Source organism: Ptychodera flava, unplaced genomic scaffold (genome assembly GCF_041260155.1).
Source record: "Ptychodera flava strain L36383 unplaced genomic scaffold, AS_Pfla_20210202 Scaffold_33__1_contigs__length_2856901_pilon, whole genome shotgun sequence".
Classification (NCBI taxonomy): Eukaryota; Metazoa; Hemichordata; class Enteropneusta; family Ptychoderidae; genus Ptychodera; species Ptychodera flava.
In genome coordinates this window covers 2,552,336-2,569,044 of record NW_027248355.1, presented here as the reverse complement: position 1 = coordinate 2,569,044, position 16,709 = coordinate 2,552,336, and the positions used below count along the sequence as shown (strand labels likewise).

General features: G+C 34.7%; 1 protein-coding gene across 1 annotated transcript in view; it reads right to left on the bottom strand.

Moving 5' to 3' along the window:
* Positions 1-758: 758 nt before the first annotated feature.
* Positions 759-16,709, bottom strand: part of LOC139127622 (telomerase protein component 1-like) — a 104,417-nt gene continuing 88,466 nt past the window's right edge. Inside the window, exons 39-51 of the mRNA XM_070693540.1 lie at positions 13,873-14,004; positions 13,216-13,323; positions 12,592-12,730; positions 11,635-11,792; positions 11,294-11,416; positions 10,989-11,080; positions 10,254-10,335; positions 9,495-9,628; positions 7,982-8,125; positions 7,175-7,268; positions 6,389-6,598; positions 5,604-5,708; positions 759-4,481 (exon numbers count right to left, since the gene is read on the bottom strand). Of these exons, the coding sequence (XP_070549641.1) occupies positions 4,359-4,481; positions 5,604-5,708; positions 6,389-6,598; positions 7,175-7,268; positions 7,982-8,125; positions 9,495-9,628; positions 10,254-10,335; positions 10,989-11,080; positions 11,294-11,416; positions 11,635-11,792; positions 12,592-12,730; positions 13,216-13,323; positions 13,873-14,004 (1,644 nt within the window). The 3' untranslated portion in view covers positions 759-4,358. The remainder of the gene's footprint in view (positions 4,482-5,603; positions 5,709-6,388; positions 6,599-7,174; positions 7,269-7,981; positions 8,126-9,494; positions 9,629-10,253; positions 10,336-10,988; positions 11,081-11,293; positions 11,417-11,634; positions 11,793-12,591; positions 12,731-13,215; positions 13,324-13,872; positions 14,005-16,709) is intronic.

The following is a 16,709-nucleotide window of genomic DNA, read 5'->3' as shown; positions in this document are numbered from 1 at the left end:
AGGATATTTTTTATCAAACATTTTCATAGTCTTTCAAATTTTTAATATTACTTTAACTATCATAAGTCTTGTAAGGCTGGAAAAGGCAGTTTCTGGTCACAGCGTGCGTCATTAAGAACCTGTGCGTGATGTCTTTTTATTTTATTGGGGGGGGGGGAGGAGTTACATTGTTTCCTAATACTTATAAGTAGAGCTATACTTGATATTCATGTTTGCATGTCCAAAAATGCTAAAAAGAAAACGGAAGTATTATCAGCCAGTGATAAAAGGAATAACTGTTGCATCAATAGTGCCAAACCAGCATTGATGGAAATAAAAAATGAAAGGAAAAACAGAAGGGAAAAAAGAAAAAAGAAAGAAAAGAAAACTGCCTGGCTGCATCACTTTTGCTGAATGTCAAGGACCAGAAACAATTTTGGGGCCTACGGTTTCCCTTTTTAAAACTTCTAAAATTAATGAATTTAAACCACTAAAAGGCTTTCACATTTCAACCAGTTCTTTGGCAGGTCCTTTCTACTTTGTACTGTCCTAAAGCCAGGGACGAAAAGTGTTATACTCGGAATTCTCAGCCACAAACAGGTTTCTTTATCAAATTGGTAATTTTACTTTGAGATGAAGCTGATAAATGACCTGCCCCTTTAACCCTTTCACCCCCAGTTCCCTGTGTACAGGTCCAACTTTACCATAGAAAACAATAGATTTGGGACAAACCATGGTGGTGAAAGGGTTAAACAAAACAAATTGGGAGACATTGGAAGTATGCAGACAATGACATTTAATACAATAAAACTCAAACTTTATACATTACTATATGAATATTGTAAATATACTGTGTCAATCCAAATATAAGATTTGATTGAAACTATGAAAATAATAGGATAACACAGAAACAAAAAAGCCCCATCTTTCCTCAGATTTACTGACCATAAATAATGTATTTTATTCTGTGATTCTTTACTTAATATATTTCAGTGTTTAAAATGACTCAAGCTTTCTGAATTGCCAATGGAAACTTAAATTTGGATTGACATAGTCACCTGTAAATTTTAATGAACATAACATACAGTAAAACTATCAATGGGGACACCTGATTCCTTGCAACAAAATTATGTAAATGTTCCATTGCCGGAAGTCCATTAAAAGCAACTTTGTCACAAACGAAATCAACAACCTACTTAAGGTGACACAGTTGCTTTAATCTTTTCACCTTTAGACTTTGGAATGTCCCCATTGTTTTCTCTATGTTGGGTGAATCTATATACAAGGAAATGGGGGTAGGAAGGCTAAGGTAAATGTTGAAGACAGGACACATAGCTGTCTTTATGACAGATGGCGATCCTGTCTTGATAACAAGTTATTGAATTGACATGACATTTTCATATGAAAATACTGACATTTTTCTAGTACAGTATCAGAAGATGGAAAACATGAAACAAAATATTGCCAGAGTAAAACGTATCTGAATTGAACTACGAAAATAAAGAAAACTGCAAAAAATACTTAAAAATTCTTTCAAGCACATCCGATTACTACTTTGTAGTTGGTACGTATGGTGTTTACATCTACTGACTTGAATATTGATTAGTAAGGTGAAAATATACAAATTACACAACCACATAAACTCTACATGCAAAAATAACCCATTAATCAAGCATCTACCCGTTAATAGGAACACACACACAAGCATACTATCATATGCACATACATTCATCCATACACATCCATCCATACATACATACTACACACATAACACACTCATTGCTCTGCACAGAAAGCAGCCAACACTCTAGCTGCCACAATACGACAATCTCACATACACGCTGGCTCCAACAATAAATGCAATCACTCAGGGAAATACAACCTGTTTTGAGAACATTATTGCCGTTGCTTCACTCAGATGTTGGTATCCAAGTCTTATTTTACCAAAAGGTTTACTTCACCAGTTGGAAAGATGCTTGTTTAAATTCAATCCAATGGGCGTTAGCCCAATTACAGGATAAGGTACCCATAACCCACTACCAAATGGAGCAATGTGCACCTTGCTCAAGGACACAACACTGTGCTGGAGTCTCAAACTCACCATCCTCTGACAGTGAGTTCATTACTCTGGACCTACTGGGTCTCGAACTCGCCATCCTCCGACATTGAGTCCGGTACCCTAACACCACTGCCCCATGGTGCCACAACCTTTAACATGATTTTGTTAAAATTTCAATCATTCATTATCACTTTTCCTTGAGTCACTTATCATTCACCTCTTTTTAATCAATAACATATAAAATATCTGTCTCCTTTAATCATCATCATCATCATCATCATCACCATCATCATCATCATCACCACCATAATCATCATCATCATCACCATCACATCATCATCACTATAATCATCATCTTCATTGATGTCACCATCATCGAATTATTACCTTATACAACCCTTTTCAGAATTAGAGCGCGAAGCCACTGCAGTGAACTGCAATAAAACTGCTCACACTAATTAGTTTCAGCTGTAGCCAGCTGGCAAAGTCGACAACATTGTATGTCCCATGCAGACAGTTTGTCTGGGGAAGTTGAAATAAAAAAGATTTGTACATGGACCAGTGCATGGTAATGTTACATTGTATCTTAATCTTGAACACAGGGTGCCAATCGTAAACTCTCATTTACAACTCGAGCCTCAGACAGAGCTAGTTTTGCCTTTGTACAAGCAGACTTTTTGGTCTTTATCAAGTAGCCTTGTTCAACACCAAAGTGGCCATGGCTACAGCTGAAACTAATTAGTGTAAGCAGTTTTATTGCAGTTCACTGCAGTGGCTTTGCGCTCTATTACTGCAAATGGTTGTATTTTGTAACAAATGTATTTTGTAACAAAAAGTACAATGCTTGCATACCACAAGCATTAGTAAGTCTCTACATGACACCTATTTAACAAATGTGACTCAAATGACTTGGTATTGTTATCTCATCCATAACAGTGATTAACATTGATCTGGTTTTTATGTCACTTTGATATCATATTCATGAATTCACATTAATATCACATCAATTAACATTGATCTCACATTTATGAGCTTTTCATTTCATAGGGAATAAACAAAACCTAAATTATTACAATTGATTATACAGTATTACTGAAACAACTCCAGCTGGCTTCACTCTTAAATTCAGCAAAGTAGATTCAAACCTGTGAATTTCCACTATTGAAATAAAAACTGTTTTACATACTGTGACAGTCAAAGGACTAACAGTAAATGGAACACAACTTTCAAATAGTCCATTTTCAATCAACGTTCCAAAAGTTTTGGGTGTCCAAAATAACCCTTCAATTTGCGACTCCTTCAACAAGTAAAGTTCTGTAAAATTTTCCTCATATATATGTTCTAGTGTATTTTTCATAAAGATACTGAAAACTTTTTAAAAAGTGCAGTATCTGAGCTACATGTGAACTAAAGATTGGTAAGAAGTCAAAACCATTAATTTGCATACATCAATAGAATTCATCAATACGGTTTGCATAAATTAATATTATTATGCTAATATGTACTTGATGCCTTATACATGTAAATGCTGGTGAATTTTGCACACTTTGTGTCATTGAAAAGAGACTGAATAGTCCTATTTGTTTCAAATGACATGAGAAAATAGTTGATATCAATCTATCTGTACATCTTGAAATATAGTAACATTGGTGTTCATAATTTGAGATTTCTCTCAGAACCATTTCAAATACCAGTAAGCTACGTATCTACTAAATCTAAAATCATTAAATTGTATATATGTATAAATAACTCGCACATGGAATAAACTTCTACTTAAATACATCAATGGTGGAAAAGTTTCTAAATCTTAATTTTCCCATTAAGCTTATCGTCACTCAAGTAAATCTTACTGTTTTCAATAATGTAATTAATACTATTTACAGACATACAAGAACTATACACTGAAAGATCTGTCACTTGAGGGCGCTGTCTACACTCCCCTCTCTTAGAGGCATAGAGAATGCCCTCGAGCAACTGATCTTTCAGTCTAACAAGAACCACAGCTTTGAAAACAAACACTAGAAACAAAACAAATATCTTCTCCTCTGACATTACAAATCAAATATATATAAACTTCTTAATCTAACTGCAACTCATTAAGTACAATTTTTGGCATTTACAAAGATTTCTTGGAAATTCTCAGATTTTCAAAAAAGTGCTTGATGAATTTCCATGAAAATGAAAAAAACATTTTGTCAAATTTAACTTTATCCACACATCTGAAACACATAATCAATTGAAAGTCTCTAAATATGTACTGGGAAGTTTGTCCTGCATATATCTCTTGTTGTTTGAAGACATTAACAAGCAATCAGTGAATTTATGACTGCCATTTCAAGAAATACAGGTTGCCTAGAGTGTCCCCACATAAGAAGTTATTATCAGCAAGCTGAGGAGACTTGGCTATACCAGTAACGGGTGACTGACAGAAGAACTGACCAATCTGTGGAGAGATAAAACAAATGATACATGTAATCCGCAATAGAGCTGTCATGGGAGAATTGCTGTTCTTCGTTCAATATATATTTAGAATGTATGCTAAAATGATAATCATAAAAATCTCATGAATTTCCTTTTGTCTATTTTGAGTCTTGATTTTGAATCGTTATTAAACTTACACATTCTATCTGCAAACATGCCTCTGCGGCAGACACAATGAAAGGAAGAAGACTTTGAGTTCAGAACTGATATCTTACACTCTAAAAAGGCTTTACATTGAGATTTTTAGGAATTTCATTCCCCTTGGTATTTGCTTGCTTGTATTATGCCTTTGTATAAGAATTATTTTTAAGACAAGTCATTGTCAATGACAGAGTCCCCAACTGATTAATAAACTTGGAGACCATTACTGAAAATGATGGTCACACACAGACATGACCAAATCTATAAGTCCCACCAGACTTTCTCTATGGGGACTAAAAAGTACAGCTGTATATCAAGTAACTGCAATTTGCAGTCTTATTTGTAGAATGCAATGGCAAAACTGAATGATACTGGACCCAAGCTAGACAGCCATACAATTTTACATTATCTTAGGGAGTATGTGTATACTTCTTGAACATGACAGGTACCATACAATTTTACATTATCTTAGGGAGTATGTGTATACTTCTTGAACATGACAGGTACCCTCGGACAAGTAATTATTACTACTCAGCAGATGTGGTCGGATGTTCTTGATGTGTGCAAAAACCATTGCAGTGCCAGAATGATGTGAAACCAAGTCAAATAATCAAATGAATAAATACTAACAAAGTTACTAGGTTCTAGATAAAGAATCATGATATTTATAAAGTAAGACTGGACCATCTTGACCAACAACTGTAACACATGGTGGTACAAGGCGATTTTGGAAAAATAAGCATCATTATGAAAGATACATTTTACACTCTGCACTTATACGCCAGGGATGAAAGTTGTCAGAATATTAAATGGATTACATCATTCCACTCTTCCACCCCTACTTTTACCATAATTTAGTATAGCCCATTTTTAACTCTGCTATACTTGGCTAAAATACATGGACGGTGGAGGGTAAGGGGTGTTAAAGGTTATTCAGGCTTACCTGTGTGAAATCACTGCTTCTCCAAACTTTCAGAGTCCTGTCATGTGACGCTGTCAGGATAACCCCATTGGCTACTTTGATATCTGTGATGTGGTCACCATGGATCTGAAAAAGGAAAGTGCCCATTATGAAAATTATGAAAAAAAAAGACGATATGTTGACAATTTTAGTATTCCAATCATGTATAAAAAAACAGCAGTGTTCACATTTGTTATTATTTTATTCCAGGTCTATTTACCTTGTGATTCTAGTAAATTGTTTGTGACCAATGAAACCTTCACATTCTGTCTGTTTTTCAATGTAACAGTTGAATCTCACACAGGCACTTGACATAGAAAGTCTATTTGATGTAAATGTGTGACTAAAATACGGTACAGAGCCATACAGAAAAAAAGTGGATAGACATACTGCTTAAAAGTTTGGATGACATATTCTAATCCAAAACACTGCCCAATAATCCAAGTTCTTTTCTTTGTACTGAAGATAGTACAGTTTCCATGAAAAAGAATGAGCAAAATGTATTTAAGGTGTGCATACTACCTATAATATGAATACGATACAATGATTCTGTGTTTTTTATTTAAGACAATATGGTTCAACCAGACACAAATGCAATGCAATGCTGTCAATAAAATACATGTCTCTGAGATAAACTATTAGAGATACACACTTCTATTAAAATCAATAATATGTAGTATATTTTAATGCAATAGAAGTAAAAATATCACAGTCTGATAATATATAAATTAAATTTGATTGACAAGATAATAATACATAGAACATACCTTCTTGTGATAACATATTTTATTTTGTTCAACATGATATACACTGATGCATCCATTGGAGTCACCAATGATAATAGCTGTACCATATTCAGCCTGACAGATGTCTCGCAGCTCACCATTGGTCAGTGAGAGGTACTCAATGCTGTGCAACCAGCTTGGTTTCTCAGTGTCTGCAGTCTTGTCCATCCTGACGCTGAAATTACCCGCTTTCTGTAAACATAGAGCATGAAAATCATATTGACAAGAAACTCTGGAAATTTTGTCACGCTGTCATTGAACAACTTGTATTGGGGTGAGAGGTTCAATTCAAGAAAATCTGAACTTTTGTATTTTGGAATATGTAGACACATTCTGATGGTTAGGCATCCTTTTAATTAGGTCAAAACGGCCTGTGACAAAACTTCAAAATAGAGAAAATAGTCACTCAGAGTCAGATGTACAAATATTTGAAATTAAAGATGGCTACCATTGCCGTTTATTAATTCAACAGAGAAAAATAAATTGGTTTTAACTAGCTCTCTTATTTTCCATATTAGATCATGCATGAGGGTTGTTGTATTGGTATACAGTGTTTTACCCAGGGATTTCTGATTACATAGACACTATTTTGCATAACAATATCATTAATTGTAATGTTGAATAATTTACTACAATTAAAGAGTAATAGCCACTGTGCTTCAATTACTGTGGGGAGAACATGTGGTGTAGACAAACAATGAATACCATTGTTAGAAAATTCATACCTCGGATTAATTTCATCATAAGTGAAAGAAGAAATTTCTTTACCTGGAATAATTCCATGGTACCATTGGTTCCCGTGGCAACTAAAGTTGAGAAGTTTGATACATACTTCACCTTGACAACCCAGTCTGGCAAATTGCTGAAATACGAAAAAGATTGTAAAGTTAATTTCAAAATTTCAAAATCTCTCAATGAAAATCTATAGCATGTCTTTTTGTGAAAACACAGAAAGAATTTAATAATTTGCACTAAGTAGTATCTTGGTTTGGAATAATGTTTCACAAAGATGGCATTTTTAAATATTGATAGGTGGTTAAGGTGATGGGGCAGTTCTCTAAGTGTACGTGCTCCTTCACAACAATGAACAGGATGATCAGAATAAAGTAATGAAAGTTGGTGTAGACACAGTGATGAATTTTTTCATAAGCTGTTCTACAATCAATAGCCAAAGGTTAAATCTGGAATTCACAGCACCAAAGTACAAACAAGCCCAGGTACACTAAGTAAACATGGGTTTGTTTGCACCACCATCATGTGATCATTTTAGCGTACTGAGTCTGAAGAACACATCACATACTTTTTATTCCAGAGTAGAACCATGGATGTAATTGCAAATCTGAAGATGCCTGGGCCCACAATGAATGATGTTACTCATCAATATGATCCTAAGGGGTCCAGTTGCTTTACAAAGGTATGCAAAGGCTCCCTAAGAAAACCCGATTGTTTCATTAGGCAAACTCTACCCTGTGTTTTTGAGGGTTCCATTTTAATTTTTCAAAATTATACGAATAGTGACAGTATATATAAAGCGGTTGTATACACAGCAGACAGTAGATTAATAAGACTCATTACCTCTTATAGTCACGTATGTGTTTCCCATTGACAGTGCTGTAGGTAGATACAATTGGACTCCATCTAGCAATGGCTAGTTCATTTCTGTAGGAATTCACTGCAATACTCAGTATAGGATCTTGCACAGCAATTTTGCTGACTTCCCTGTTAAAAAGAGCAGAAGACAATCAATAAATGTTGTGCATTTACTGTGCGAGAAAATCACTTAAAGTTTGTCTGTAGAAATAGTGCACCATGATTTGCATCAAAGCATCTGTTTTGTGCTGTTTTGTGTCAATGTTTACAACTATTGTCTTACAAATTCTGACCTAGTGTTATTGGATTATGGATTGGTATGATTGCGATTATTTTTCAAAGAAACAATGAAGAATTCAAGAGAAAAAAGGTGATAAAGTTTACTTCATAATGGTAAAGTAGTAAAATAATTATTGACACCAAAACAGCATGGAATAAAAGCTATGTAAATGATCAACAATATCTTTATCAATGGTGATGTTATGTTTGCAGTAGTTGCTCAAATAGATCACATCAGATTTTTACCAGTCAGCCATATTGTTTACATTATGTATTCGAACACATTATGAGACCACTTCACACCAATCAGAAGTATAGTGTCAGCATTCACGTGCTTTAAAGGTTGTGAGAACATGGTAAAAAACCGTAAGAAAAGAGATTCATTCATTTTCAATAGCAATAGCCGCCGACACTGTCAAAGTTTGAAAAGCGGCGCCTAAATGGCACTGTAAAAGTCATACTGGTCAGAACGCAAAGGTCACGCTTATGAATATGACTGGTCTGTCAGTTACTTATAAGTTTGAAGGGAAAAAATAATCGTAAACGGGGGTGTCGTAATGTCTTTGGGCCAAAAGAAGCTGAAACTTCGGCCGAAAGAGGCTGAATGTTGCTTGAATGTTGCAGATGTGAAGGGTGTCTGTTGCGGTATTCAAGTGTTCCCGCTGCACTAGGGCCGCCAGTGGAACGTACCATTTATGTATACGGGACAGCCTCTTCAAAGATGTTTAAGGTAGAACGCGCCTCGGGGACAGATATTCGGACTCTCAAACTTTTTCAATTCTTTTCTGATCTACCACTTATGCGGGTTCGTTTTAAAGCTCTTGGTGTAAGAAAACTTTTTACCAGCTTAGTTTTTTGAAAATCGAAAATTTTATTTTTTCTCCATAGTGTTAACATAGGGATGGCGGCCACTTGGAATTTCAAATATCAGTAGATCTCGAGTAATTTGTTTCTCTTGTTCCAAAATTTGCACAGTGACCCCCGATTATTATTCTTGATTTTGAAAGAGAATGGTTGAAACATTCTTTGAGGAAAGTTTGAGCAAAAGTTAAAGTCTTTCGCTGTCGAGGTGCATACTACCTTAAGGTATTAAGACATTAAAATAAAATTTATCAAGGCATACAATTTCATTATCAATGATAGTTATCTTCAGGAATATACCTTATCATTCTTTGTTTCATCTTCTTTTAATGAGCTTTTACAAACTGGCTTTACTTACCTGATGTGACACACTGCCTGTCCCGCATTATCCGACTTCTCAATCTGCCATGTTGTTACAGCGCCCTCATCTCCACCAGTGACAAATTTGGATGGTGTCAGGAAATTCACACTGTTGATAGACTTATCTGAAATCTAAAATTTGAAAAAAATGTATCATGCAGCTTGAATCTGTTCACCCATATTATCATGAACATAGGCCACTCTAACCATTGAAAACACAAGGTTGTAGCCAAATTTCATTTCACTGGAAGCTAATTGGCGGCCATCTTGGAAAATGGCTGCCATATTGGATTTTTGCACGGTGAACATTTTTTTCTTAAACAGTAACCTAAAAGGAAGCTACATGCCAATTTTCATGATAGTATCATCATTTTAAATATTTCTTCACTTATCTTCTCCACTATTGTTTTTGTAATGGGTAAAAATGAATAAAAATAAACTGCTCCATTTGTTCATCTAACATGTCAATTTGACATATCACAGACAGAAACACCAAACATCTACAAATTCATAAACCTGTGATCTAAAGTTAGATACAACTTACAGACCACACTTGACATCACACTGCAATTTAACCGTTACTGTTCAATCTGAAGTTGCTTAGATAACATCTGATAGTTTCTATGCATGAAGAAATTTCTCACATATACCTGAATAAAACTGACAATGACTTAGATTAATCTAGAAAGGAAAATATCAAGTCTGTGAGAATAAAATTATCTAACATGTTAAACAGAGACAGTAATAAAACTCTTACTTTCTGTGAAATCATTTTAACTGGAACATCTGTGGTTCCAGTTTCTGTCTTTGAAAACTGCCAGATTACTAGTTGACCATCTCTGAAATAAAAAAATAACCACTCATGCTCTAATAATTTTTGCACAACACTACATTTTTATGTACACTGCATTTCACTGCACTGTATTAACATAGTGGGTCAAAAAAAGAGAACACTTTTCTAAATTGTAGCACACTGTATGAAATTTCAAATCATTACGAGTCAATACTCCCCAGATTACTTCAAACATTACCGCATACAGCTGACCTACAGTGTACTTGAGGAAAAACATGCCTCCGGGATAGCGTTTCAGTAAATCTATTCATTACTTTAATGGTTTGCTGACTATATTGGCTCATTTTGTAGCTTATGGAGAAAATAAAATTTTCATTCTTTTGTTTTTTGTGAATTGAAAATGTATTTTTTTCCAATTGAGTTAAGACCGGGATAGTAGACAATTTTGAACTTCAAATATTAGTACTAAAGTTAAGGTTATTTGTTTCTCTGGTATTAAATTTTGCATTGAGACTTTTGATTTTTGTTGTCAATTTAAATTTTATTCTTGATTTAATCGAGAAAGAAACTGATTTTAATTTTTGGTGGGGGAAGTTTGAGCTAAAGCTAAAAACTTTCAGTTTTGAGGTGTGTAATAACTGCAACAAAAGACATTGAACGACAAAGTAACATTTATTCACATAATGCACTATCTCTTACCTGCTGGTAGATGCAACCATTTTGCCATCTGGAGAATATGCCATACTTGTTACTTCAGCATTGTGACTTGCAAATATACTGGATGTCTTCAACTACCATATAAACATGGCATAAATGTAAGAAAAATTGCATTCAATATTCAGAATGCTTCAAAAATTCAAAAACTGGTTGGTGAGATGTTGCAAGCCAAACAAACTGAACTTTGTGAAAACTAGAAATGAACTAAATGAATTAATATAACATCTGGAATTTCAGTCTCAAGTGATAGTTTTGCCAGTAGAATAGATGGCAAGTCTTTGACTTACGTTTGGTGACCAGAGTTTGATGCTTTTATCCATTGATGTGGTGATGATTTGGTTACCATCTGTTGTCATGGCAACACCCAGCACCCTGTCAGAATGACCTGTTAAAGATGTTATTTCATTACCCTGTGAAAACAGAAATAATAAGTAAATTGAGATACATCTGAAATTTACACCGTTTACATGTATACCTGATTTCAATTTCATCAGAGCTGAATTTTCTCTCAAAATCACATGGCTTTCTTGCGATTTCTCCCTATGACCTTATGGTTCACAAAATTATGTCCTTGTTGTGGTTATGAAAAATCAATTTATTCAAGAATATAACTGAAACGTTGACTCACAACTAATGGTTTCCATATCTTCACTGTTCCATCATCACTTGCTGTTGCCACGACAACATCATCCAGATTGACATTCTTTCTTCCTTTGTCTTCATCTGTTTTCTGTTCTTCCTCTTCAACAACAGCAGCCCAGCTATCATCTTCTGCATTGTCTGTCACTGTGTACAGATGTCATAATGACAAATTTGTCAGTTTGTCAAAATTGTGTTGAATGTCTGTGATATGTGTATTTGGCAGGCAATTTGAAAGGCCTATATCAGGCGTCAGATTGTCTTGCCAGGAAATATACTTATTAGATTACAATTTTCAATGGAAAGCGAAAGGCTATGACACCTCCATAATTCTCAGACTGACTACAGCAAACTTGATCCCTGGGATCTAGTCACCGGCCTTTAATTGCCCTCCACAGTGTTTCGTAAGGTAATGTGTCTTTATTGAGATAAAATACATCACAAAATGTTTTATTGTCTTGAGAATTTGACCCTGTGGTCATTCTTTAATGTCAAATACACTTCAAAGACAGTTTTTCAAATTCGTTTTTACACCACCTTTCAAGTCAGTGCGTGTATTGACTCACTCTGAAAACTTGTTGAGCAAATGATGTTTTCGACTTCTTTTTTGCAAAAAAAGTCAAAATTTGATATTTTTCCCCAAAGGGTTAACATAGGAATACCTAGCAGTTGAATTTTAAATGTCAGTAAATTTTAGCTTATGTGTTTCTCTGACACCAATATTTGCTCAGTGGCACCTAATTTGTATTGTAATTGAGACGAACTCAGTAGAAGAGGGCCAGTAAAGTCTTGCACACTATGTGTTTACATGGTGTAGAGTAGAACCAGCAAGACTCTGACTCAGCTTTGTCCTAACTGTAGGAAACAAGTAACCAACACCAGAGGCAACAAACAGTTATTTAACTTAGTGTTCATGAAGAGAGCGAATCACAACAGCAATGCTTACCTTTGTTTTCTTGTGTTGTGACAAATATATCACAGCCGTTGACTCTGTCTTTGTGTCCGGACAGTGTGGTGATCTCAGCTCCTTTGTGAGACCACACTTTAGCTGTACCGTCATAACAGGCCGATACTATACAACCATGCTGTACAGAATGAAATAAAACGCTACATAATGTACCACTCATCACTAAATTCTTTATTTTCTGTCATCAGGCAGCCAGGAGCCGAAGTACACAACAAGGTATATCCGTGGCTCCTGGGTTATATAGATACAATGATGATTGAAGTGCCTTCATCAGGTGCACAGTGCCATCAGTCATATTTGCGTATCCCGGTCGAACACAAGTCTCATATAAGTTTCTTGCAATCTAGACTCAAGGTACTTTTCTCATGTACAGGTCTCAGACTAACCATTCTCAAATTGTGGGTCTCAATGCATGTCAAAATTCACTAATAACATTTGTATACCAGGCCTTCACAAATCTACAGTCTGTTATGTTAAAAATTCCCAAGCTCCTTTGAAACTTTCCATAACCAAACGAAATTTGGTACGTTCCAATATCTTGAATAGCGTGGATGAAACTACATATTAAGAAATGGGGGTGCAAGAACTGAGGTGAAACCTTACCTTAAAGGCTACTGAGTTGATAGCACTGGTGTGTCCAACTAGTTTTAGTTTTTCCTTTCCACTGACCATGTCCCACACTTTCAAGGTGAAGTCATTAGAGGCAGTCACCTATCAGATAATCACAAAGACCAAATCATCAATGTCACAAAATCTTGCCTCCTGCCTGTCAGTAAATCAACATCTAACACCGGGACAATCATTACTGGTAGTTTATGTCAATATGTTTTATTCAACATCATCAAAGCACACTTGCTGAACAGTAAAGTTATTATAATAGCTGTCACCCATAGAGTTTACACAATACTGAAGTTGACTGACTTTTTACAGTAAGATGATCTGAAAATTGTGGGTTACAGCTTTGCATTGATATGTTGTATATTTTAATAATAATTAACATGTAGAATTATGTAAAACATCAGCAAGTATTCATAAAACATCCTTTCATTTCACATTTGACATTCATCAACTTACACTGACAATTCAACAAATGATCATCATGGTTTTTTACATTTCAATTTCCACACTTTCCATTCATTGAATGACATTGAAAGACATCCACATCACTATATGGAAAGACATTACACAACACTATCACTCCGCCTCACCTCCTACACAGACCACATAGTCATTGAATGGCATTGGATAACATTAACTTACCACCACATCTCCTATATCAGACCATGCACAGTCATTGATCCAATCTTGATGACATGCATGGAGTGTCCTGGCTGGTGCAATCTCAGACTGGCCTTCTAGATCACTGTACGACACGTTCCATACCATCATCATCTGATACACCAAATGATACAAATCAATGACAACACTGAAATGATGACAGCAAATCTTGTATTGCTCAACATTTTTCATTTCAGGGAAAGGGCAATTTATTTTAAATTTTAGAAAGTACTCAAGGCCATTTTCTTTTATACTGTATTAGTGTTTCAAATTATAATTATTTTTCTTCACTTTGAAATCATACACACAAGCGAAAGGAATAAATGACACAACTTTCCTCTTTGTGAAAAATCCAACAACTTACACTCAAAATTTGATGCCATTCTAAGTGTATATACAGCACTAGCCTAAATAGGCAAAGGCTTAATTATCAGAAAAAATTGAGGAATCTGTATTTTTCACAACTTTGAATTAAACTGAAAGCAAAATACTGAGAAATGAAAAATAGCGTCAATGACACTGTAGCTCCCATCCTGGACTATTTAGTGTTTGTTCTCTGGTCAGATATTTGAACATGTGTGAAAGGGATAAAGTGCATGAAGTGAAAATACTTAAATGTAATGTACTGGAGACAGTGAAATATGTTTAATGTATTTATTCAGAATATAACATGGAAAAAATACAGAATTAGAAATATCGTATACTGTGATACAACCATTAACTAAACAAGTCATTGACAATGACAGTCCCCACTTGTAATAGGAGTATTAGTCTTGATGGGGCAGGGAAATGTGGTCATTAAGAAGTATCACTGGAGTGTATATGTTGAGATCTATGGGCAAATAGGTCTATGTCGTTGTTCCCAATTTGAAACACATGAGGCATGTTAAGTTATGGTTCTAAATCGGGAAAAAAAGATCAGACCTCTAGCAGTATTGGCACGCCAAGAAATACATATGCGCATAATAAATGAGGTACAAGATGTGACATATTAAGGTCTAATATCGTATCAAAATTGAAGGGTATAGAACTTGTGATTACTGAGATATGCATATATATGTATAATCAAGGTCAAAGGTCATTGAGGTTACATGACATTTTGAAAAAAAAATTATATTGCTAATTAATCCCTATATGCCAAAAAATCAGACCTCTAGCTCTATTCACTTGCCCAGAATTAGATGTGTGCAAAATTAATGAGGTAAAGCATGTGTTGTCATAAGGTCTCCCATCCTACTAAATACAAAGGACATAGCACTTGTAGTTACTTATTTATTGACATAAACATATATTTTAGGTAAAAGGTCATCAAGGTCACATGACATTTGGTCAAAAAATTTCTCTTCTATAGTTATCCCTATATACCAAAAATCAGACATCCAGCTCTATTGGCTTGCTCAGAATGAGATATGTGCATAATTAATGAGCTACAATATGTGGCATCATAAGGTGTCCAATCATACCAGATATGAAGGGTGTAGCACTTGTGGTTACTGAGTTATGGACAAATATGTATATTTGAGGTCAAAGGTCACCGAGGTCACATTACATTTGTCAAAAAAAATTCTCTCCTATAGTTATCCCTATATATCAAACATAGGGCCAAAGTCCCTGAAGCTACTATAGACATGGATACAAAATTAAGTATTTCCTTACTGTATGAAATTATCTCACTAAGGTCATCCTAGGGACATGTAAACCAAATATTAAAGCTGTCTGACCAGCGGTTTTGAAAGAACAAGCAACTCAACAGTTGACAGAGCTCTGTTGAGTTATGTAGAGAATAACCTTTTGTGACACATGTATTGATGAAGAAGGTGGATATCTTTGATTAACATTGTGAGTTCTGTGAGACTGTACATACTCAGAGAAAGCACACTGAAGAGACAAAGGTTTGAAACTTAAGAAGTTCAAGGTCATCAAAAGCATTATAAGGAATCATGTTACACTTTCATTGCACTGTTTACACAGATTGCATAATTGCTATAAATAGCACATGAGGAATCTTTATACAGCCCAGCTTTACCATAAAAACCCTATCACTTTGACCACTCTTTTAATTGACCACTCTATTTTTTTCCTCAAAAAGTAATTTTATTTTATCCTTACCAAGTCAACCATAAATGGAAATTAGAACTTTCTCTATCTCTATCTCTATCTCTATTGACTATTTTGAGCAATTTCTTTTAGATAACATACAGGGCACAATAAATGACGGTTCAGAATATGTCAAAGTTGGGATTCAGGAAAGTTGCCTTTACATGTTTTAATCCTCCAAGATGGTAAGCATTTCACTATGAACTGTCAAAAAAAGTTGAACTTTCTGATAATTCTACACTAAAATTATTTTGGCTTTGATGATTTCCTAATTAATTCAATTATTTAAAATCATATTAATTATTTTTTTCTGGGTGAATTGATAGGGTTTACACAGTACAAGAATTACATACAATGTAAGTCAAATTTTGACCAAAAATGACAAAAAAATTCCTTAAAAATACAGATTTGCATATTTCATCACAATTTGAACAAGTCTAAGTTGGGTTACCCCTAGGGACCTGTATACCAAATAACAAAGCTGTCTGACCAGCGGTTATGAAGAAGATTTTTTACCAAAAACACTTTTTTTGGCATTAATTTGCCTATTTTCAACAATATCAAAAAATTAAAAAAAATAGTTTCTCAAAATCGTATTTTTCATCTACACAACAAATATCAAATCAGTAAGTACTGCGGTTCTCAAGATATTTGAGTGGACGGACGCCTCACAAACGGACATACATACATACATACATACATACATACATACATACATACAT